We start from the raw sequence: 24,433 nt of genomic DNA, 5'->3' as shown, positions 1-24,433 counted from the left end.
ACTATAATTAAAGACAAATAGTCAGCTATATGCAAACAAAGCTAAAAATATTTGGCTTATTTTGGTTTAAAAAAGAATAAATTACTTTTCTTTTCATCAACTACTGCAGCAGCCTGATGACTGAACTGACATTTGAGAGGCTGGTAACATTGCTTGGCATTTTTGCTTTTAAATAGCTTGCAAATACAATGAATTGATTATCAAAAAAATGTTGTTGCCCATCTATCAACTAATCGATTAATCGACTAATCATGGGGGATGGTATTTTGTTTCACTCTCACCAATCATTAGTGCATGCTATCCCATAATGGATGCTGCAAGGCGCGTTTACTGTTTTTCACGTTGGTTGTAAACACTTTTTGACACCATTTTCATCATCATTTACCCGTCACTATTCTTCATGGATGTAGCTCGCTACTGATTGTGAAAGGTAATTATTTATGCTACTTAAGTAGCTGTATTGGTTGATTGTTTTTTGGTAAATGTGCACAACACAAGACCAATTTGAGCCGCTGAATCAAATCAGAAACAAGGCACCAGACTACAACACTACCTATTTAGCTTTCGAAGATCTTCGATGGATAGATGAGTGTATGATTATTAGAACAGAGGGGGGTGGAGGGTGTTGTTTTTTTTGGGGGGGGTGGGTGTCCCATGTTGTTTGGGGTCAGTCGTGTTTGGAAGTCTCTGCCTTTGTTCAAATCTCATCAAGTGTGAAAAATGGGGGCAGGCCTGAGGCCCTCTGCATCATCCCTCTGCTCCAGCAGATCATCCCTCAGAATAAGCAAACATTTGAGAGGAGAAAGACATTAACCTTTGGCTTGATTGTTGACAGCTGTCACTCACATGAATGGGCCAGGCTGACTGACACAAGAACGACTACAATGCCAGAGTTTAAAAGAAAGCCCAGAGAGTCAGACTTATGAGTGGAAAAAGCATAATTTCCTGTCTGGATCACAGCTTAACAAGCAGTTAACACTGACGTCTTTGCATCCCTGGAGAGCTCAGCGTCAGACTGTTGTAACACAAACATGCTCAGGAAAAGACAGAAATTAGTCCAGGACTTTATCACTACATCTCTGACAAACATTGTATCTAGATGAACTTTAAAACTCTGTCCAAACCAGAAACAAAATGTGGAACCAAAACCAGAATTCCCCCCCAAAAAACATGACAACTACTAACTGAAAGCAGAAGCAGTGCGTGTGTTCTCAAGTCGATCTGACCTCATTTAGACTAATGACCGGCAACAGATGGCACAGGTTCACATTTCATAGTTTAGATGGTGACTAGAGAGAGTTTAGCTCCAAACAACTCAAAACAGGATCTGTAATCTGAGCTGAAACACTGCACAACCTCCAGTGATTTGGAAATTACCGGTTACTGTTGTGTACAGACTTTAAATTCAATGACACCACTTAAACCCAATGCAGCCATCTGTTTTAATCAAATAAGTGAGATGACAATGTTAAAACAAGGCAAAAGGGAACCCAGATTCCTACAATTTAAGGAAAGTTAGATTTAAGTCATTTTAAGACATTTTTAATGCCACTTGCAATTAAAGTTAAGACCAATTTTAACGATTACCAAAATTAAAAAGAGAAAAAAACATACAGAGACATACATTACTGAAGTTTAGGAAAAATTTTACCTAACTGCTTAACATAAAGCATGACCTTTTTGGTCAAATTAAAAAGTCAGATGATCAAATGCTGGAGGGTAAAAAAGAAAAAAATCTTCTTATATCTTGTTCTGCATGATGCTAATTCAAGAGGCATTCAAGTAAGTTATTTTAAAAAATAGACATTGTCAATTTGTTTGAGATTTAACAATGCAAAATCTGAAATTAAAAGACTCATAATATCCCACTTCAAATTTCTTAACATTTTTACGACTTTTAAAGATTGATTTAAGACATTTTAATGTCAATTAAGGCCTTATTCTTAGATAAATTAATGTAATGCTTTTTAAGACATTTTAAGGATCCGCTGGAATAACTATAGACAATTATCAGCTGAATCTGCAGCTCTCCTCGGCATTACGGAGCTTCACAGTGAGAATCAACACATTGTTTGGCCAACGCTCTCTCATACCTAAATGAATAAGGGCTCATTTATACTCCCTTAACATATTTGAAATAGATACATACATTTCAAACATTGTAATCATCACTGCTTTCATACTTCCATGTACCCAGCTCAGAATTATGTCAGTCAGTCACATTTGGCTGTTCAATACGAATATTCAACGATTCGTTTTGTTTTCCATACAGGGTTTTAAAGTTTAACGGGCTCCACAGGACATTTAGTGTGAAGGCGGCATTCATGTAAAAGCCTATAAATAGCACTAACAACAGGTCGTAAATGTGCAACATTTTTTGCTGACACTAGTTATCAAACAAAAGCCTGAGACTGTATCGTTTAAAGTTGCTGTGAGCTGCATATTCACCACTTTCAAGCAGGAGGTCTCTCCTCTCTCTTCCTCTGTGCCGCTGTCTATGCGCTGCCTGTATGTCCGCAGCTCCAATGAGGAGCATGAAAGTCAGGAGCACTCAAACTGCAGCAAAATCTGGGGACCAAAACATCCCCAGAAGTTCACATCTGGGGATTTACCTTTTAACAGAGGCAGCGCTGTAGATGCAGTAGTCTGTGAGGCTTTCAAATATGTTGCGACATGTGGACTGAGAATGTTTTTTACCATATTACCGAGTCATTCTGTTCAGCCGTTTTTTAGATTTCTTTGTCATCTCCTATAGTCATATCTTGCTTGAACGATGCTACATTGCCCTTATGCTCTGTGGTAGTACTGCTAAGTTTCATCAGTATCCGTAAACTTTCAGAAAATGTGCTCAAACACTGACAAAATGAATGCAGAGTACATATAGAAGGCTCCATCCATGTTCGTACGTAACATTGAGCATAAATGAGCACCAAATTGATTTCCACTGACTTGCAAAGCACCATATATCACCTTCCTAACCGTTGCAGTTTTAAAACACATCTTTAACAATATGAAAAACCTCATCACTTCCCCTCCAGCGTGAGAGATCTTCCATCTTCATACAACAAAACACGGGCTTTGGCGCTTTATGTACTACGCCACTGCCACCAGAGGGTGCTGCCTTAAAATAAATGTAAGTATGGGCCATGATAAGATGCTTGCACAATCGAACTATATGCCCGTTTTCTTTTTTGGTGTGAGCGGCCTGTGATTAACTGCCTACAATCTCTATTGTTTTAGTTCAATCTCATGGCTCTCATAGTGTCGTTTTAAGTGGAAAAAGATGTAAAAAGCAACTGTACACTACCTGCTTCGCTGCAAACAACAGACAGACTCAGTAAGGAGACTCTTTAGCCACTAAAGAGACAGATATTTCCAACGAAACCAACAAAAGACCAACAAAAGAGCAAAAGAAAAGTGAATACTGGACTTACATTCACCAGATGGTCATAAACACCACTTAAAATTAATGATTAAGTCCCTACTGGATTTATACATATGCAAAAACTTGCTTACAAGTTCACCATACTGCCTTAAAAAAGGTAGTGTAGTAGTAGCTAGTGTAGAGTAGTGTTTGCAATTTGTTTCCACGTGACCAAAAAAAGGTGGAATAGTGTTGACTTTACTGGCCTAACTTGGCATTACTTATTCGTTCTTTGTACAGCTACAGTGGGTGACTTTTGGCTTATCAAGGCCAAGGACAACAGGTTACAGTTTAACTTTAAACCTACAGTCCTGCTCAAGGTCAAATATTACCTCCTCAAATATCTTTTACCTGGTTCAGTAACTCCTGGAAGTGCAACAGGAGGGACATGATTGTACAAAACCAAGTCAACAGTCCAATAAAATTCCTACAGCTAATGGCATTTTTCCCCCCTTAGCATCACTTTATAATTCACCTATAACATTCCTATTCTGGGTTCACATGCTGGTGGGAAAGTCTGACACTTCCTGGTTGGCTGCTAAACAGCGCTCCAGAGGTGCTGTTGTGTCGGAAAGCCAAATAAGAAAATATGGCCAAAAAGGTATTTATTTACAACACTGTAAATTATTTCGGTTAAATAAAAACATAAAATTAATCAAAATTGCTTTATTAAAAATGTGTGATTTTCTCATGATGACTATTTGAAATATGCATTAATTGTTAGCATTTTTATCCCAACTGTGGGCACACTAATTTATTACTTATTTATTGTTTTTATTTCATGTATTTTAACCTATTGAAAAGGGTGTTTTGTAAGTGTATGAATGTCTTTTAAGTTTTTATGTGTATTAAAAAGCGAAGACAAATTTCCATGTGAGTTGACAAGAAAATCTATTCTCTTCTATTCTAATACACATATATGTTGTGTTTTTCTACCAATGCACAAACAGCACATTTATCAACATCTTAAAATTTCCATTTAAAATTGATGGATTTCCATATTTGAGAATAAGGAAGCAGTTTTTGCTTTTGCAACTTCATCATCCAACTTTGGCTGAGAATATAATACATTTCCCATTTGTGCAATTCCAAACTTATCATACTTGTTGGCCATTTAAAAATCTGGCTTCATGAGGACCTATGACATCCTAATACAATGTGGTTTCAGAGCAGTGATTTCACTTTTACCTCCAATATTTCAGCAGCCTTTTTATTGCTACCTCTTGCACAATTTCCATGTGAGGAAAGGCCACAAAGGGTGATGATGGAAGCCTCCCCTCCCCTCTGTCCCCTCCCACCTGCCCGGCCTCGCCCCTCTCCTCTCTCCGCCCTCGTTTGGGGATGCAGGGGCTCATCAGTATCTCTGGACCAGGCCCGTGTACCCCTGCTGAAGCCCCACGCACACGCGCGCGCACACACACACACCTCTGCATCGCGTTGCATAAAAGCCTGAAATTGCTTCCAGCTGGCTGCGAGTAAACCTGGTCCCGACTGAGAGGAGAAACTGAGAGGAAACAAAGCGGAGCGCTTGCACAATTATTTGTCCAGTGCGCACATTGTTGCACAGCAGCGCACATTGCCCTGACTCTGCACTGCAGTTCACTTCACACTCTTAAAAACCTGCTGCTCTGATTTAGAAAAACAAAACTCTCACTTTCACTGCTTTAAAGCGTCCTCCTTCTCCTAGCTGCGTAATGCGCTTAATTAGGAAGAGCTGGTAAGAATTTCAGCTGGAGATAAAGTGTCCTGTCAGTGTTAATCTAACGGCCTGTGTGTCTCTAGTTTTTTTTATACCACTAAAGGAAAAGTGGTGATGATGATGCTGCACCGTGCGCCCCTGTCTTGCCCTGCGCATCCTGAGCGTGCAGCAGCCCGGACAACAAAACCTCAGAGGGAAGCCAGTAGAGCCAAACCAAGAGAGAGAAGCGATGGAGTGAGAGGGGGGAGAAGAGAAGGGATGCCCGGCCGGCCGCGGGACTCACCAGTCGGTGTCCGAGGTCTCGTCAATGACGTCCTGGTAGGCGGTCAGCAGGGCCAGTCTGTTCTTGCCGAGATTCACAGCCATGTTTCTGTCCCTGCAAGCATCCAGACCGCTGCTGATGGAGAGAGACACGGAATGAGACCACGGAGAGGACAGAGAGGAGGAGGAGGAGGAGGAGGAGGCTCTGACTGGTGGAGACAAAGAGACCATCAGTGTCCGAGGTGTCCTAGCGCCGGAATATTACCGGCTGAACAGTCTGATGGGTCCTAGTGCCGAGGAGTGAACTGCTTCTAAAACTGTACAAAACATCAGCTGCTAGCACATAGACGCAAAATAAAAATCTTACCACATTAAAAAAATCCTTTTAATAAATAAAATGAAGTCTAAGCATTTATGGGGGAAATGTTTTAATTTAATTTCCTAATAATAAAGCTTTCCTGTAAATATATTATGTAATTTGGTGGTTAATTATGAGGGAAAACAGAGACAGTGCCCATTATAAGCTTGCACCTCACAATTGCCATTATAGGCTAATAGTTTGGTCTATATAATGTGCAAAATAGTGAAACAAATGCCCCTCGCAGCTTCCAAAAGCTAATGATGTCTGAATAGTTGGTTTCATCTGCATAAAAGTAAAACCCCCCAAATGTTCAGTTTTACAGTAACATCAGACAGAGAAAAGCAGCAAATCCTCACATTTGAGAAGATAAAGAAATGTTTGGTACTTTGTTCATGAAAAAAAGAAAAAAGATAAAATGTTAAAATAGTAGCCAAGTCTATGTCTAACCACTGCAGCTCCACTGTGTAATTAGTGTATGTAAGATGGAGACTGCATTATCATGCTGTTCATATCTCAAAGGCAGAATTTCTGTGCTGAAAATGGCGCAGCATCTTGCTAAAAATACCTGGTTCTGGTCCCACGATCGCCGCTTTAAATGACCCAATGTCTTGATATACTGTATGTCATGCCTGGATGACACTGTCATGGAGGTGAGTAATGAGGCAACACAGAAAATGACTCAAATGCAGTTCAGTGATTCAGTGAAAAAGTGAAGATGCATAAACTTACCGGCAACAGAGAATCCTCCGGTGAACAGGAATGGGAGGAGAAACCGGTGCAGACAGGCAGGAACAAATATGAGTTCATTTTCAGGTGTCTTGACGCAACGAAAGCAACACTGACGATCTCGCAGGCTGGTATGAATACTACAGGGGGGAATTGGGAAATGAGAAACAGGTGAGCAGGTGGATGAGAGAGTCAGGGACTGGTGGGAAAGCCTGAGGGCATCTGGTGGACTGATGGAAAATGGCAATACCTGGAGATTTCCTGATGGTAGAGGAGATGGGGAAGTGGAGGCTGACTGTGAGGCTGAGGAAATCCCCCTTTAATCCAGCAGTAGGCCTAAAAAATATATATTTAAGACGCAGGTGTGGACCAAGAAATCTTATCCCAGCCTATGAAGGTGTCAGCTGATCAGTAAAAATAAAATCCTGTAACATATGTAAAATCCTGTTAAACATATATTGTTTCCTTACATCATGATTGCACAACCAAATCTGAAAGTTTCTTACTCTCACACAAGTTAGAAACTCTCTCCAGCAGACAGACGCTCCCCAGCCGCCTCTGGGAGCAGAAATGTGTCAGTGTGTCTCCTGCTGCGCTGGTCTCCCTGCAGCCTGGTGTTTCTCAATCTGAGCGGTACGGCATGGAGATTCTGGCTGCAGCTCGTTGTTTCTGCAGGATGGACAGGATGACAATTAGGATGTAGTTCCTGGAGCAGCTACACATCATCATGATGTCCAACAAGTTTTCCCAGCAAGAGTTCTCACAGATGGTGGCTGTGCCGGAGCACTAATGAGTACAAATATTCTCGTAAAGAGTGTGAGTGACAAGATTTTGTCTACATGTGACATGAATCAGGGCTGTGCATCATACAGCAGAAAACAACTGAGAGACATTTGCTATTTTTACCATCTTTACCATTAGTGTAGCAAAAAATGCAAAGTTTGTCCTGAAGCTTCATTCATTGATTCATTCTGATATTATCTTCTGTATGGTGAGATGTATGGTGGCCACTTTAGGACATTTGAGACTCAGCTTTTCAGTTGATGCTTTTATTTCTTCAGACTTGGTTCAACTTTTATAAGTCTAATCTAGAATTTGTCATTTTATTATGCTGCACTCACACTATTTGATGCAAATACTTTTGTACTTTTACTGAGGTAAAATCTGAAAACAGGGCTTTTATTGCCAATTATCAATAAAAATGTGAGTGTGATTTGGTTGACATTTAGACATTTAAAGTTAAACATTAATAATGATTAAAGTTCATTGAATGAACATTTCAGTGACCCAATGGTCCAACTATTGCTCTCAAAACTCTTTTGTAGCTCTCTTTTTGTGTTGTTTTTTTTTAAAGAAAAAAAGAAACCCCTCATAACCAATGGACTGAAAATGAGCTCCTTTTCTTCGCATTTCCTGGAAAAGTTGACATTTAAAGGAGGTTTTCCCCTCGTCTGGTGGCCGCAGTGGTTGGTTGCCGTGGTAACCTGACTTGCCTCAGAGGGTTGAGCCCCACATGGGCAGCCTCGGTGTTTTTTCTCCCAGGCTCGGCTGGCACTGAGCCCACATACCTTCCCCTCTGCTCTCAGAGCTCAAACACAGAAGCTGGAGGATAATAGAGGAGAGGGGCGGTGGCGCCGGTGGGCGCTTTAATTGGCATAAACAGCAATGTTCCACAAGGTGAAGCTGCTGAGACTCATTCAGTTTGCATCATTTCAACCCTGCCATATTTAAGGCTTTTGTTTTGTTTATTTATTACATGTGACGTCACTCACAGCTCTTTTTATTCTTATAAGTTATCTTTTAAATTAGAGTTCCTCCTGAGAAATAAACTAATAATCATAGGAGCAACTCTGGAGTTCAGTGGTGGAATGTAACAAAGTACCTTTACTCAAGTACTGCATTTAAGTACAGTTTTGAGATATTTTCATTTTCTGGTGTATACTTCTACTCCACTACATCTCAGGGGGAAATATTTTACTCCATTACATTTATCTTATATACTAACTACTTAACACTATATTAAGGGACTGTGTGTTTGTTGTAGTATAGGGGTGGCTGGGGTGACTTTGTGGGTTTTTGTTGATGTTTTTTAATTATCATGACCCTTCCTGGAGCAACAAATATTTTTCCTTGAACCTCCCTGAGTGACTGGGGGAAATGCATGAACATAAAAAAACATATTTCACAGATTCAGGCTATGATAAATGCTGTGGTTTTGAGGACTTTTAAAGAAAACCTACATTTAAAATCCGCTTGTGATTTTGAGGTTTGGAGAGAATTTAAAATATTAATAAAATGCAAGAATTTAAAGTTGAATGTCCCTCTCCTAAGCCAAATCAAAAACACACCTCCCTTCTCAGTGTTAAAAAAGTATCTAAAGTGCCTCCCCCATTTGCTCCACCCCCTCACCTCTCATAAATAATGAACAGTCCCTAAGTCGGCTTGTTATCATCTGTAAACACTCTCGGGTCATTTAGCAGAAGTTGTACTTTAGACACTTTAAATACATTTCCCTTATTATCTTTGACAAACAATGACTTACCCACCATTTCAATGCAGGACTTTTATTAGAGTATTTCACATTGTTGTATTAATAATTTTATCTGAGTAAAATATCTCAGCACTGCAGGCTTCACACATAATCCATGTGAGTAATGATTTTTCTCTCTAAATAAATAAACAGCCCTCACACCACCAGTGCACTTTGTATATTTATATACATTCTGTTCTCACAGTAAAAGTGCATTATGGAGGCATAAATAATTGCAAACGTTTCACCAAGCAGAGGACGGAAACAGAGTGTGTTTAGGTCATTTTGCAGGAATAAAACATTAGTCTTTAGGGAACAATGCTCATGCTTTATGTTGGACACGGGGGTTTGTGCCATAGGTCGCCATTGTCAGTGGGTGTGTATGTGTCAAAGATCTAATAATATGCATATCTATTTTATAATAGTATGTGTGTATGCAAATTGACACATGAAACTAGGCTTATGTGTTGTTGTGGTGTTAAGTCTGTCTTCTGTAGAAGTGCAGGACAAAGTCCAGGACAAAACCAGTTAGCACTGTTTGGTTCTAAAGACGTTCTGAGAAAGTACAATACAATGTTTTAGTAATGTCCTTAGAGGAAAGTTTTCTTTTCTTTTTCCGTTGACATATTACAGATTACAAATGTTCTTCCTTTGTTCTCATGTGACATTGTGGGAACGTTGTACATCAACAAAACATCCTCAGAATGTTGTAGCTAAAACGTTATGTCTTAGTCAGCATTTAACCTTAATTTAGACATTATTTTAAATGATAAACTCCCTTAAAACATTCTTTGAACATTAGATTAAAATGTTTTCTTTTATTGTGATGTGTAGATAATGTTAGCCAATGTTGTAGGAACGTTCCCTGCTAGCTGGGAAGTTCCCTATGCAGGGAATAAAAGAGTAGCCTATCTTGATCTGATCTGATCGTGTACCCTAAAATAGGCCAACCACTTTATTATTTAAGTGAACAAGAACATCTGGAAGAAAAAAAATCAGATAGCTTACTTTTACTGAAGTAAAGATAGCAATACCCAGTTACAAGTACAAAATAATTATAAGTTATAAGTACAAATCCTGTATTCAAAACTTTACTTTGAGGGATTCTTTGCTGATTTTCAACCATCTTTGCATCATGACAATGTTTGCAGAATGTATAAATGAATGTGTGAATTTACCTCCATTTTTCCATCGCCCAGATCTCCCTGCTCGTCTCTCAGGACATCACCCAGTGGAATTTCACCATTTCTACAGACTATACTTCCTCATTTTCGGGAAAACGCCACCTTCGACACAAAGAGTACAAAGTGGATCAAGAGAGATACCTGTCCCCGCCATTCAAACTTAGACCGGACTCTGATTAAATGTTAAAACTAGGCAAATATAAAGCAAGATTCTGCTACTTTATTGCCTATTTCTGATCTTAAAAGTTTTCAGAAACATATCTAAGTGCATTGTTGAGCTATAATAGGTGTTTTTTTTAAACAGGAAGTGGGCACCATATTGGGGGGGTGAGCTTGAAGTGGCAGAAAATGGAAATATTTATTTAAAATACAAGTACCTAAAAATTGTATGTAAGAATAGTAGCCTACTTTAGGAAATCAATACTAATACAACAGTGTACAGACACGGAGGCTTTGCAAGTTAGAGCATGTGACATCCTCCAAAAAATAAAATACTATAACTTGACGGACACATGCTTATTAGCAATATATAAAGGGACACCTACATAGTTCAGATTAACAGAGCATCCCGATTTAATACAAACAGAATTTCCACCTTGCTGTCTTCAAGTAATTCTGTTGTTTTATTTGCAGTCTGTGCTTCATCAACACTAATAATATATGTGAGCTGTACCTAAATACCACTTGACATTTGGTTTTATAAGGAAAATTCAACATGCATGAACACGTCTGCTTCAATTCGTACCACCGTGGGTGACACCTGTCTTTCCATAGATTTTGACTCTAATTAAACAAGGTCACACAGCTCATCACGTCTGAGGGTACAAATGTTTATCGTTGTTTCAAATGGCCGCTCTCAAAGTCAGACAAAAAAAATGTCAACGTGGAGCAACGTGAGACAATTTCAGACATTTTGCCCTCGAAATGTCATGACCGACACAGTCCCTCCCTCTTCCTGTCTGCACCGTACAGTCTCATCTGATGACGTGCTGGCTTTGCCCTAACACCACCACCCCCAGCAAACACACACACACATACACAAGCCCCCCCTTCTGTTAAGTGGGTTAGTATTAATTAATTCTCTTCACCCTGCAGGTCCTCGTTGCTTCCTGCAGATGCTGTGTGTGTGTGTGTGTGTGTGTGTGTGTGTGTGTGTGTGTATGTCCGGTGGCCTGCAGTTACCATAACTATCTCCTTGTGCTAATTATTCTTGTGGAAAACAACCTGGAAAGTCACTAATAAATGATATTGATAATCAAGCAGAGATCTACTTCTCAGCTGGACTTCTGCTTTCTATAAAAAGTAAAGCAGCTGCACTGGATGACACTGACTCACAAAGTGCAAATTTTCTCCTCTAAATGAGCTCCAGATCTGCAGAGTGAGCTGACATTAAACTGTCTTCTCTTAATGGAGCCTCTGACTGGGCAAAATAGGCTGTCAGGAGGCTGAATGCTGAAGATTACACCGACTCTGCTTCCAGCTTCAGGAAAGAATAAATAACACTTAGAAAAATTGGTGACTTTAATCCACCAAATGGCCTCAAAGAGCCGCTATAAGTCCTTCAGAATTAGGTCAGAGTCTGCTGAAAATGAAAAGAAATTACTTTTAATATGAAGCATTTCAAAGAAACTTTTCTGTTGACGTGGGCACAGAAATGAGGATGGAACTCAATTTAAATGTAATATATTCAATTTAAACCTGTTGTCATTTTAATATTACTGTGTGTGTGTGTGTGTGTGTGTGTGTGTGTGTGTGTGTGTGTGTGTGTGAGAGAGAGAGACCTCAATACATCCATCCTTATCAAAACCTACATTACCCACAATGCAACCCATCAGCAGATCATAAATTGGTGCAGGGATGACAGATTTTTTTAGGCTGATGTGGAAATTAGCGTGTCCCTGGTTCACTCAACAAAAAGCTCTTGGATTTTGGATTATTGCAGAAAATAAGTTCCATGGCAAAAAAACATTTATGATTTTTGAAGCCTAAATAAAATCACCAGAAGTAAAATGTTAATGTGCGTGATGACGTTCTGTGTCAGACTTTAACACAGGAGACTGTTTCTTGTTTCCAACCAAAAGTCACACTTTTTAAATTATAAATATTTTAAGATTCTTTGTCGCTTAATTTTGAGTGCATTTATTTATTTAGTGTATAAATTGTACAGTCGGGAAGCAAATTAAAGGTTTTGAAGTGGTGTTACTGCCTGCTACTGCTCACTTTTTTCTTTCTTTTTTATAAAGTCATTCTGCTCCTTCGTGGCAGAGGGGTATTGATTGAATTTATTGATCAGGCTCTATACTGGGATGTCTCCAGAGGAGGAGGCAGACAGGTGGACAGATGGACCAATAAACAAAAGGAAAAAGAAAAGGTCCATTTCCCATCTGCAGTCTTTAAATCGTCCTTTGTTTCATAGAAATCAGTCTCTTTTTATACACTTTTAAGTCTCTTGCTCAGTTTTTCTTCACTTCTTGATGCATTCTCAGCAATAAATCGATGAATGACAGATCAAATAAAAGCTCCAGACGCTTAAAATCTCTCTCTCTCTCTAAGCTCACATCCTCGGAGATGGTCTCAAGAGTTAAGCCTGGTTTAACAGCAGAGGCTCATCCACACATACAGTCTGTCTGACTCTCTGTGAGTGGAGATAAAGTAAAAGGAAACAATAACTTGATAGTCGAAATATGAAGATTTTTATGCTCTGGATGTTTCCGCACAGAGCTGTGGGAGTTGTGGTTGGATGTGGAGAGAAAACAGATTAGAGAAATAAAAACTCTTTGGGGGTGAAACAAACTGGGGATTAATTCTGAACGCTGTGGATGTTGAGCTGTAAATCTCTCTCAGAGACATCAATGATGGTCTTTAAACCTGCAGCACTGCTGGGGCAGCTGCTTTTATAACCTATTAATATATATATTTATGGGTAAATATATATATATGATATTATAATAAATATAATAACAGTAACAATTATTATTATTTATTTTCATTTTTTTAAGAGAGAGAGAGGTTCCAAAGTGCTGAAAACATGATCTCCTCCAAGTTTAAACACTACACTATAATACTCTGAATAATAATTTGTCTGATATGATTAATGTCATTAGAAATTCTTAAAATTAGCCTACATTAACTAACACTTTGAAAAAAACGCCCAGTCAACAGAAGACACTGGATAGTAACAGCTGTTGCCCAGTACTGGGAAATAAAATAGAAAAAAGTGAAGACTGAATAAAACATAAAATATATTAAAGCTTTTAAAATGAAAAAACAAGCAAACTGTGGCAGATGTTCAGCAATAACGTAAAAGCAGCCAATTCTGTTTTAGTGACTAACAAACGTCATCAAAATATCAGGTTTTTTGTCTCTTTGCTGCTGAAAGCTGAAATATTTTTCAGTTGAACTACTGTCTATGGGATGTATGTGGATTTGTTTTACAGCCTGAGCCAGTCAGACAGAAAGGAGAGGCTTCAAAAGAAAATATTTATGAGTCTCAAAGGGTTAAAAGTCTGTCAGGCTGTGCAGGAAAAAAAATACAACTCACATACCAAACCAGTGAGACGGAGCCCTGTGGTGATTCTGTAATCCAGAAAACAGAAACCGGACTGGAGAGACAGAGAGAGACACTGAAGGACATGAAATACTGGAACTAACTAAAATAAATAACATTAAACATTTGTCGTCAAACTCCAGGGAACTAAACTGTTCTATATATTTTTATCTTTGTTAAAGGTTCAGTAGGATTTAGGGGAATATACAGTATTATATTAATATAATAAGTGGATTTCTTTAGTGTATAACCACCTGAAAATAAGATTTGAGTTTTCATTACCTTAGAATGACGTTTGTATCTACTAAGGGAGCCGGTGCTAGTCTACAGAGATAGCCATGTTGCACAGCCATGTTTCTACAGTAGCCCAGAATGGACAAACCAAACACTGGCTCTACATGAGTTCATTCACATTGGCCACTGTGTTTGGCAGCCCCTCAGCACTGAGCCAAACAGCGTTGGAAAACACTGATTTTTAACATTTAATCGCATTATTCCATGTTGTTACTGCTTTAAAATCCCCCTGTGTTTATTTGTTTTGAAGAAGACTAGACCTCTGTGGATAATTCGACTCATGATTAAAACCTCAACAATAAATACTGAAGGAATCCCAACTGGGAGTTCACGCTTGGCAGACAGACTTCAGCTGTTTGCAATCAAGATCAATTATGAAATGTAGCTTTGTTCTGGAATTGTAGGTTCATTCTTTATTTGTCAACACTCAAAATCTAATACCTGCCAAAAGCACCCAACACAGTGTCCCTTATACATCGTTAGTATGAAAAATATTGCTTTCAGTTGCTTTCATTACTTTTACATATTTTCACCTTCTGTTTTATGTTACACTTCCTTAAAAACATTTTTGTGTTTTGTTTTACAGCTGTTCTTTATGCTTTTTCCATCTTATGTAAAGCACTTTGAGTTGCCTTGCTGTTGAAAGGTATTACACACACACACACACACACACACACACACACACACACACACACACACACACACACACACACACACACACACACAGTGTAGGTAAAAGTGTTCCTGCAGCCAACTGAGGAATGTGTTCATTTCCTCTTTGGTGTGAATGTTTACACTCCGAACTTAAAAAAAAAGAAAAAAGACAGAGAATAAAAGTCCTGGAGGGTAGGAATGCAGTGTTTGTGTGTGTTTGTGTGTGTGTGTGTGTGTGTGTGTGTGTGTGTGTGTGTGTGTGTGTTTGAACACAAAAGCTTAACACTGATTTTTCACATTCCTGGGACTTGCTCTATATCTAAAGATTTAAGATTTATGCTTCGAAAACTTGAATACTTCCGAACTTTCTGCTTACTTCAGCTACCATTTTTGTGTTCATGCTTTTTTATAAGATTATATTTTCATCATTTCGTAAAGCACTATTAAATTTCATTTATAAAAAAAACAAGCAAACAAACTGAGCACCAAATTCAAGGCATCTTTGCAATTTCCAAACATCTGAACAAATTTTGTTCCTTTATTGCTGTTTGAGTTTTAAGTAAGTTATTAAGTGGTTCTTCAGTGACAATAATAATAATAAAAATAACTGATAATCAGTATCATATTTATATAAAGTTGGGGGACTCATAAGGTAACTATATCTGTATGGCACATTTCATATAACAGGACAATTCAAAGTGACAGATTTAAATAAAGGAGTCAATAGTGAAGCAGCAGAGGCTGAAATATTTGGACTTTAAGTACATCATTAAGCTCCAAAAACACAGGATCCAACTGTAGACTACCAGGATGCAACTTGACAGACTGCTTTCATTAATTATATGCTTGACAAAGCTCCTACAATGACATGAAGAGTTATACAACTGTATCCACCGGCTGTGGTTTACTCCCAGTGACAGATAAACACATACTGAAGTGAAACACCAAACCACCACATGAACCCAGAGAAGTGAGGCACCTGAGGGCCCCTCAGCGAGCAAGGGACCCTCCGAAAATATAGATAAAACTAACTGAAACCTGAGAGCCTACCAGAGGAAAAATGAGTCCAAATTCTTCTGAAAAGTCCACAAACTCTTCCTACCTGAAACCAGTAAGAGAAGAGTTCAGTATCAGGGGTAGATTGCTGCAAAAATATCAAAAAAACAGCGAGAATTATTGAATAAATTGCAGAATTAAACTACCAGGACAGCAATCCATCTGTGTGAATACAATTGAGAGAAAAAAGGGATACAAATAGAAAAATGTTTCATCTCAACCCCTGAAAAATAACATGAGACATGAGAGAGAGATCACAGTTTCAGCTACTCTGTTGTTGTTTTTTAAATATAACTTGATTCTCTTAACATTATAACTTTCCTTATTAAATTATAATTTTTAAAACTTCTCATATTATGACTTTTCTCACAAATACATTTTTTTTTATAAAATTGGGGCTTGATTCTAATATTGCCACTTAATATTGACATTGCTTTTAACCTGTTTTCACTTTGTCCTCTTAATGATATAACTTTTTTCATGAAACTACAATTTATCTTTTAACATAACTCATATTATGACTTAAAGTGTCATCATCTTAATATTTGGGTTGCTGCTGTAATGAATCTGAAAATTAAAGCTCAGAGTGGTGCGGCTATATTTTTTCAGATCTCTGCCTCCATCTAGTGTTCAGTTTGAAGAATCACAGGCAGCTTTTATCCGGCTGTACACAAATTGGTTTTTAAAGTATTTTATCCTTAATTTATATACAAGAACCTTCTGGTGAATAACAACTGTCAAAATAAAAAACTCAAACGAAATTACGACGCAGATGTTTAATTAAATATTATTTGGTGTTGATATTCAATAGTAAAAATGTGACTTTTTAAAGTTATAGCTTTCTTTGAACAACTGAAACTTCAAGTTACGTTAGGACCTCTCACAAATTTACATGATTTTGCAAAAAATATAGAAAGATAGAAACACAAAAACCCCACTGAGGTTTTATTAACAGATTACTTTTATTATAAATATACAGTGTTAAAATGGAATGGTACCTGACACTGCCAACCGGTTACCGCTTATAGAAACTAAAAAAAAAAAAAAGGAACTGGAGTTTGTACTGCAGATCTGCAATTATCAAATCACACATATGCAAGAACACAGAGAGTCAATCAACAGGTCAAGTCAAACGCCTCAGCGGCCATTAGACTGCGATCATACCAGTAAGCGTCAGTTCTCTTCAAAAGTTGAACACAGTTTGTTAAGAAAAGAGCATGTGACCGACTTCTGCTTTTAAAGTTGATCTTTTGTTTCGAGGAGGGAAACAAAACGACAAAAACACAAGAAGAGGAAATGGTGTCAAGTGATAAAGTGAGATCACAGGAGGATGTGACTGAAACATTCATTGGTGCTGAACATCCAACAGTTTTTAAAAGGTGCCACATGCAGCATTTTAACATCGACAAATCACTTTTACATGGTGGGAAGTCCGGTTCACGTTTACTGCTGTTCTTTCTCAAAATTCAGATATCATTTCCCAAAAGCCCTTCTGCTGCCTCTTTTTCTCGCTCCAACCGTCACTTCAAAGTCAAGTTTACGACCAGCAACTAGAGACATTAAACTCGATTGGCCAACAGATTCTTTTCAAATATGTGACGTTTCCAGAGCTGGGACAGTTAGTTAATTAATCAATTAGTCAATTAAATACCAACAAAAAATATTTTAAAAATTGCTGATTTCAGCTTCTTAAATGAGGAAACATGCTGGATTTCTTCACCTGTATGTTAGTAAACTAAATACATTTGGGTTTTGGACTGATGGCCGAACAAAATGACATTTAACGATGCAATTTAGGACTTTTATTGGTTTCTGCTATTTTATAATGTTCTACAGTCAAAAAAAAAAATCAATCAATAACAAAAGATCTAATTTTATTTTGTTTTTTCTGCAAGTAGTAGTGAGTCTTCCTGATACTACTGATTTAAGAGGACACACCACAAAGGTATTCTTCTTCTGTATGTTTTTTTCTTCAGAAATGGGACAGCGCCCTTCTCCTGTTTTCAAACAACTAACAGATGTTAGAAAGTCACATGTGGCACCTTTAATTTGATCATTTATCTTCATGAATGTTGCTCACCGGATGAATCACATCACCGAGCGCTCTGATGGCCACTAGGTGTCGAGTCCTGTAGGTCCAGTTTGCTCTGACAGACGCCACGGAGCCGAGCGAGCGTCCTGCTGTCGCCTTTAATGAGATAATCTCCTCTGGTGCTTTAAAACACAGGATTGAGAAAACATCAAACGACAACAGGCGCCGTTGTTCAAGTCAATGGCATGAAGGCTAATGAGCAAATTTTACGTTCATTTGCTTACAAGTATCAAGTCCGATTTTCACCTTTAAGTATCAGGCACTTAATTTTTAAGTACTTTACATTAATGAGCAGTGCCGTTCAAGACTGATGAAGTAGTGTGCAAAACACTGGATATAACAGATCTGTTTGAACATGCATAACAAATGTAAACATTTAAATCTTTAACTTTATCAAAGGAAAAAAAAGAAATTATACCTAAAGAAACCTTTACAAACTAAAGCTTAAATAACCAAAGAAGAAGAAAAACTATTAGACTCTCCTTTAACTGATAACTACAAGGTCTCCACTTTGAATGACACACCAGGCGGAGGTGGCATGTTGTCATTAACATAAAAATTAACATGCAGGACATAAAATAAAACTAACTAAGGCAACAAATGTCAAACTGAGAACTGAGAAAAAACTGGTCCAGTGAAGCTGTGGTTTGACTGGGAGGCTCCCAGTGTGTGAGAGTATTGAACTTGAAATGAACAAGTTCGTACAGTCTGTCATCCGAAGGCAAAAGTGTTTACGCCTAACTCGAAGGGGTGAGAAGACTGCCGCCATAGAGAGGAGGCAGAGTCAAAATTCAAAATATTAAAGGTTCATTACTAACATCCCTAGTCCAGGGACTGTATCCGATATTTATTCCCATGTTCAAAAACTGACAATCCAAAAGCCAAACACCATTTGTGCAGTGATTGGTAAGGCTTATGGAGATGTGAAAATGGGTGCAGCTTAAACTCAAACTCCCTACATCTATCACTCATCTTATGTAAGACTGAGTGCAACGCCACTAGTGTCTTTGAGCACAGACTGTCTAAAAGTGCGTGCCATTTTACCGTCAAGACTACAAGACTCAGAAAATGTGTAAAGTTATGAGAACGAAACAAACATGCCGTTACTCATCGTTGCTGGTGACACATTAGCCTACTAATCGATTTTTTACCCCATTATTGAGCGTGGCCGCTCAAAATAGCAACAAACACTTTTAGCTTTAGCTGCCGCTGTACGAACTCGTTCCACGAAGCACACCGAGACATTTACTGCTCGAGTGTGAACGCTCGAGCACGCTCAGAAACACCATGCCTTAATAAATAAAGGTTTACAGAGTGAATGAAGCAGAGCGACACACAAACTATACATTAATCCTGTAGTAAGATTATCAGACTTGCTGTGAGAAATTTCAAATCTTACTGCATTGATTGTTTTCAAGAAATAATCACAAAGAAGGAAGATGCATTTCACCATCTTCCTCTTGTTACTGCTCATTTTTCACCTCAAGTGAAGGGAAAAAACAGACATTACTGTGAAAAGTGACATTTCTTAAAGCAAACAGGATGAACTGCCAGCGCAGTAAAATAATGACTTATAATATCCCAGAACACTAATAATAACTCTGACTTTAACATGATGATAAATGCTATAGAAAGGTTACACAGGTCTGGGGATTTCTGGTGGAGTTACATGTGCTTTGGTGCATCTGCCCAGCTAAGATCTACTGAGTATACATTTCTCTACTCATGCATTCATTCAACAATTCATATCTGTCTCACACAAAGCCAAACAGTCAAAATAAATCCGAAAAAAACTGCAAATATTTTCATAACAAGTCACGTTCTCTTTTAATTCAGTTCTTTTAAGATATTGTCTTAAAACTCTCCTAACAAATAAATCTGCTGTGAGAAAATTGATCTCAAAGCTGTTTGAGGCTGAAGTCAAGATTTAATGACTTGCTGAGATGAAAAGAATTTGCAGCTTTATCAATAAAAAAATACAACAATATGGCTACATAACTAAGAATAAAGAGCACCACTTATTTCGGTGTCGTAGCTGATTCCACTACTAAAAATAACAAAATGTTGGCAGAAGGAAAAATAAACATGGCAAATATAAATATGGAAAATAAATGAAGCACATGGGTACAGTAGGTGTGCAAATCTGAAACAAAAAGGGACGAGTCGAAGAAGAAAAGGCTGCGATTAAAGGGATACCTTGACATTTTACTTTTTTTTTTTTGCTACAAAAGGTTTTGTCCCAATATGGAGTTGGTGTTTTGTTTTGGCACTTTAGATGAAGAAGAGGATAAAGCCGTGTGGAGCAGCGGATTGGTTTAATGTGGGGAAACGGCAACACGTTCTTTGGTGAAACAATAAATGCTGCAAGTTTGAGTTTTTACTTTCAGCTGGCATTAACAAACGATCTGCAGCTGGATGTCTTCAGGAAAAATTCATTTTAACAGTCAGAATATAATCAGATTCCAGCTATTCTTAAGGCAATAGTTTGACATTTTGGGAAGCAAGTTGATACCACTCTCCTGTTGGTACAGTAAATGTGAAATTAGGTGAGCTACGCTCAAAGATGCTGCAATGGTATCACTCCAGCAGCGATCTGCAAATAAAAGAAAGGTGGACCAGGTAAAATGGACCAATGACACCTTTCCTTCTTACTACTAGGTGCGTGACGATCCATCAATCTTGATCAATGCATCAATTCAATGCTGAACTATCCAAATACACTGATGTGAAGCAAAAATATTGATCCCTGTTATCTAATATAAGATAATTATTTTGAAATTCAATGACAACAGCAGGTTGCTGAGAAATAGATGATAATGAGGATAATGTCATTTACTCCAGAATGAATCAGCCATGTGGAAATATTTTGGATTGTGGAGAAAATGAGGGTCAACAGGCAGAGCATTTGCAGTTGATAAGCTGCTTTGCAACCAATTGTGTTCAATGGGCATGTGATATTGTCTCATATCGATCACAGTCCCCTGAATTCCCTAAAAGTTGTATCATGGCAGAATCAGCAAATATCGTATTGTTCTCCAAAGAATCGCTTCTTCTCCCTACTCCACTGATCCACACATCGTAGAACTCAGCCTACATTTTTATCCCAGCTACACATCTGTTAAAGTTTCATGACTGCATTTTGTTTTGTGACTATCTCACGACAAAATCTGTTCACAGACAGACAGGCGGATATATAAACATCTGGCAAAGTACTCCAAACCACTTCTGTGGTAGTTCCCACTAAAACAGGATCACACTTTGCCATTATAAAATACACACACACACAGTCTCATAACGTCACAACACAACATTGTTGTGGTAAGCTGGTAGTTAACTGGTAAGAATACACCTCTAAACTTTGCAGATGAAAATGAAACAACCTTATTTGTTTAATCTGTACAGAAACTGACATTTAAAAGCAAAGTTCTGCAGGGGGTAATGTGTCAGACTATTATTTTGGCTGGAAATCACGGAAGTTGATACTAGAAGCGAACTGTGCATTTCCCAAAATGTCAAACTATTGCCATAAGAAAAAAAAATCCCTATCAAGTTGAAAAGTCACCTATCGCCATGTTTTCTTGCTAATGCTGTGCATAAATCCACCACCTGCCTTCCTACTCTGCAACTAAGTTTAGATCCAATCACAATCATGCCTGAATGAAGATAAGGAGAGCGCTTATCAACACCAGGGCCAAGTGCAAATGTAGAATTAAACATAGTAGTAAATAATATTGATAATATCAGGAAAAAAACACCAGAGTTATCCTTTAAATCAAGAGGAAATCTAAGTCTGTCTGTGTTTATGGACCAGCATCCAACCCTGCCATCTTCCAGAATGCATGATGGTACGCTCCACTCCCCTGGAGCGAAAAAAAAAACAACAAAAACCTGAGGTAGTCTGAATGTTTGGACAACATGTTTATGTTTGATCTCTAAACATAATTCTTTCTCCTGTTGATATCCTGTGGCCACAGTGGTCTTTACATGCAAACAGCAGGGCTCGGTAACGAACATCAGAGAGACAGCTGGCAACTAATGTGCGGTCAGATTTGTACACTTGATTTTAAACCTATTTTCTTTTCTTTTTTTTTTAACCAGTTTTAGGCTGTTTACTTCAGAAAGCTGATAATATTTAGAATTTTACAACTTTGGCTGCTTTTGTTTGAAGCTTTGTTTATATTTCGGAAGCAGAAACTTGGGTTTTGTATCCAAGCCCAGCCCTACTGAGGAGTGAAGAGAAACTAAACAGGTCCAACATCAAGGTATCTCTTTAACTGAATGTTTTTGAAGCCAGCGATGAAACAGATCGCAGGCTATTTTAAGGCACATATGTGTAAGAAGTTTATATAATTTTAGCTAACGAGCAAGACTATAGAAAGGCTTCACTTAACGAGCTATAATGTGAAGACCGAGGAGCTCCAGATAACATCTAGACACTTTATCAGAAAATAACTATCTCTCTACAGAAGTAGAGTACAATTTAAAAATGAAACTACCAAACTACAGTACACTCTAGATGCTTATTTATGAAGTCTTGATGCATAGCATCACCCATAGATAGAATTGATTTTTATTTTTAAGTAATATGGATCTTATTCAATATTTCACCGTAACATTGAATAGTGGAGTTAATAGTGTTATGGAGGGTTATGGCAGTGTTTGTTAAAGAGTCACAGTCTCATTCCTCTGTTTCTTTTTAACCTTTAAGAGACAGAAATTAACAGAGAAAGGAGGAGAAACCGATTTGTGATTGTCATGAGTCTCAGCATCATCACTCCTATGCAAAGTTCAATCAACGACATGATCGAAATCCAGGAATACAAAACAGGAAATAACAACAAAGAGACAAAAATGGCAAAACGAACAGAAGGTTTGAGTTAAATTGTTTTCAGACATAAAGCAAAGACACATCCCTGCTCCACGTGTTCAGGCGTTAACCTGAGCTGGATCAACCACCGAATCATCCGGCGTCCAAAACCAACACCAAGCCCCACGGCTTTCCATGTTCCGAAACCGCCAAATCCCAGATTCATCCAACAGTTTTCTGATGACAAAATGCTATTATCAACAGAGGGAATAATGCTAAAAACAGTGTGTGTCAGTGTTTGAGGGCCCGGTTCTCTTCAGCTCAGCCGGACCGGGACCAGAGAGGTGGGCAGGATCTTTCTCCTCCTGCTCCGACTTCTGTAGTTTGTTGCTTCTCTCAGTTTCACATCGCTCTATTTCAACCACCTCCTCCTCCTTCTTTACTTCTTTCTTTATCGCCACTCCGGTCTCTGTCTCAGTCCTCTGGGGTTCAGCCAGAGACCCTGGAGGAAGAAATTTCCCAAACCTCGTTCCGTTCAGATCCTCCTCGAATTTCACCTGGAAGGGTGGCAGCCCGAGCAGGAAGGCCCTGATCCTGCTGGGGGAGCTCAGGTCTGCGGGTTCCTCCTGGTTCTTCATCTCCACATCCTGCTCTGCTCCTCCTCCTCCTCCGTTTCCTACAGTGCTGGACCGCCCCCCCAGACTGAAGTCCTCGGCCTGCTCCGGTCTGGGTCTTTTGGATGGCGGCTGATCTGTGTTCCCATTGATGGTTGCCAGACTCGGCTCTGGTCCCTCTGTGCTGGGTCTCTTAGTCGTGAAGCGTTTGCTGAGGTTGAGAGGCAGCGCCTGCTCGGGGGGAGGAGTGATGGGGGAGCACGGGGGCTTGGTGCTCAGGTCCTGGGACAGAGCCTCAGACAGTCGGCGGGTGAAGGTCTGGAACTGAGACGAACCCAGGCGAGTCCTCATCAGCTGGCACACCTGAACGCTGCAGTCCAGGTTCAAAGGCAGCACCCGGAGAGGGGGCAAAGGAGGCCGGTTCCTGGCGTCCCGCCCGCCTCCTCTCTGGGCAGCCTCGTCCACGGTACACCCCGAGCAGCGGTTGTGCTGCTGGTGGAGCAGGTGGGGCTGAGGCTGAGGCTGGTCTCCGCTGGGATGAGACGTTTCCTGGCTTCCACTTTTTGGCTGCAGGGTGTAGATGGTTGCATGGTGGTGCTGGGTCGAGTCCTGAGGCGTCAGGGCCGGGCTCTCCGGGCCTCTCTGGAGGCTGATGCGGTTCCTGAAGACATCCAGAGGACAGACGCCTTTGATGGGGCTGAAGCCGCCCAGAGATCCTCCCACAAAGTGGCGAGGCAGAGTGGAGAGGAGCACACTTGGGGCAGGAGCCACGGACTCCCCTCTGTCCGGCTTCAGCTCCTTTGGTTTGGGCTGGAAGGGGAGGAAGGGGGCGGACATGGGGGAGAGATCCGGAGTGAGGGGCATGTTGACAGGAAGTATAGCCGGCTGGACAGGCTGCAGGAAATAAACAGAGAAGAAGAAAAAGACTGTTATGGATAACACTTTATAATATTTCTCTGTTGTAATCCTAAAAAAACAGCAACTTCAAAATTCATTTTACATTTTTTCAGTAAAAGGCTGATTATATTCTATATTTGTTAGTATTATGTTAAATATATATTTGTTAGTAATGTTAAATATATTTTTTTTAATTTTATCTTATATTTTATATATTTTTGTGTTGTCAATACAACTACCTTAAAACAAAGCTAGTCCTCACTGGCAACAAGAAGAGAACTACATCT

At 39.1% G+C, this 24,433-nt stretch overlaps 2 protein-coding genes across 4 annotated transcripts in view; both read right to left on the bottom strand.

Moving 5' to 3' along the window:
- The window catches only part of dbn1 (drebrin 1), a 118,744-nt gene extending 112,153 nt beyond the window's left edge, over positions 1-6,591 (bottom strand). For 2 of the 3 annotated variants that reach the window (XM_088088115.1, XM_042498773.2), the window contains exon 1: positions 5,407-5,562. In XM_088088115.1, the coding sequence (XP_087944241.1) occupies positions 5,407-5,489 (83 nt within the window). In that variant the 5' untranslated portion in view covers positions 5,490-5,562. Of the gene's footprint in view, positions 1-5,406; positions 5,563-6,474 lie in introns of those variants that run through there. The other variant, XM_042498772.2, reaches the window with a different exon arrangement.
- Positions 6,592-16,679: 10,088 nt separating this feature from the next.
- The window catches only part of LOC121952231 (uncharacterized), a 42,231-nt gene continuing 34,477 nt past the window's right edge, over positions 16,680-24,433 (bottom strand). The window contains exon 12 of the mRNA XM_042498774.2: positions 16,680-24,143. Coding sequence (XP_042354708.1) covers positions 22,911-24,143 — 1,233 coding nt within the window. The 3' untranslated portion in view covers positions 16,680-22,910. The remainder of the gene's footprint in view (positions 24,144-24,433) is intronic.

Source organism: Plectropomus leopardus, chromosome 15, assembly GCF_026936395.1.
Source record: "Plectropomus leopardus strain MGB_pleo_1.0 chromosome 15, ASM2693639v1, whole genome shotgun sequence".
NCBI classification, from domain to species: domain Eukaryota; kingdom Metazoa; phylum Chordata; class Actinopteri; order Perciformes; family Serranidae; genus Plectropomus; species Plectropomus leopardus.
This window is presented reverse-complemented; position numbering and strand designations above follow the sequence as displayed.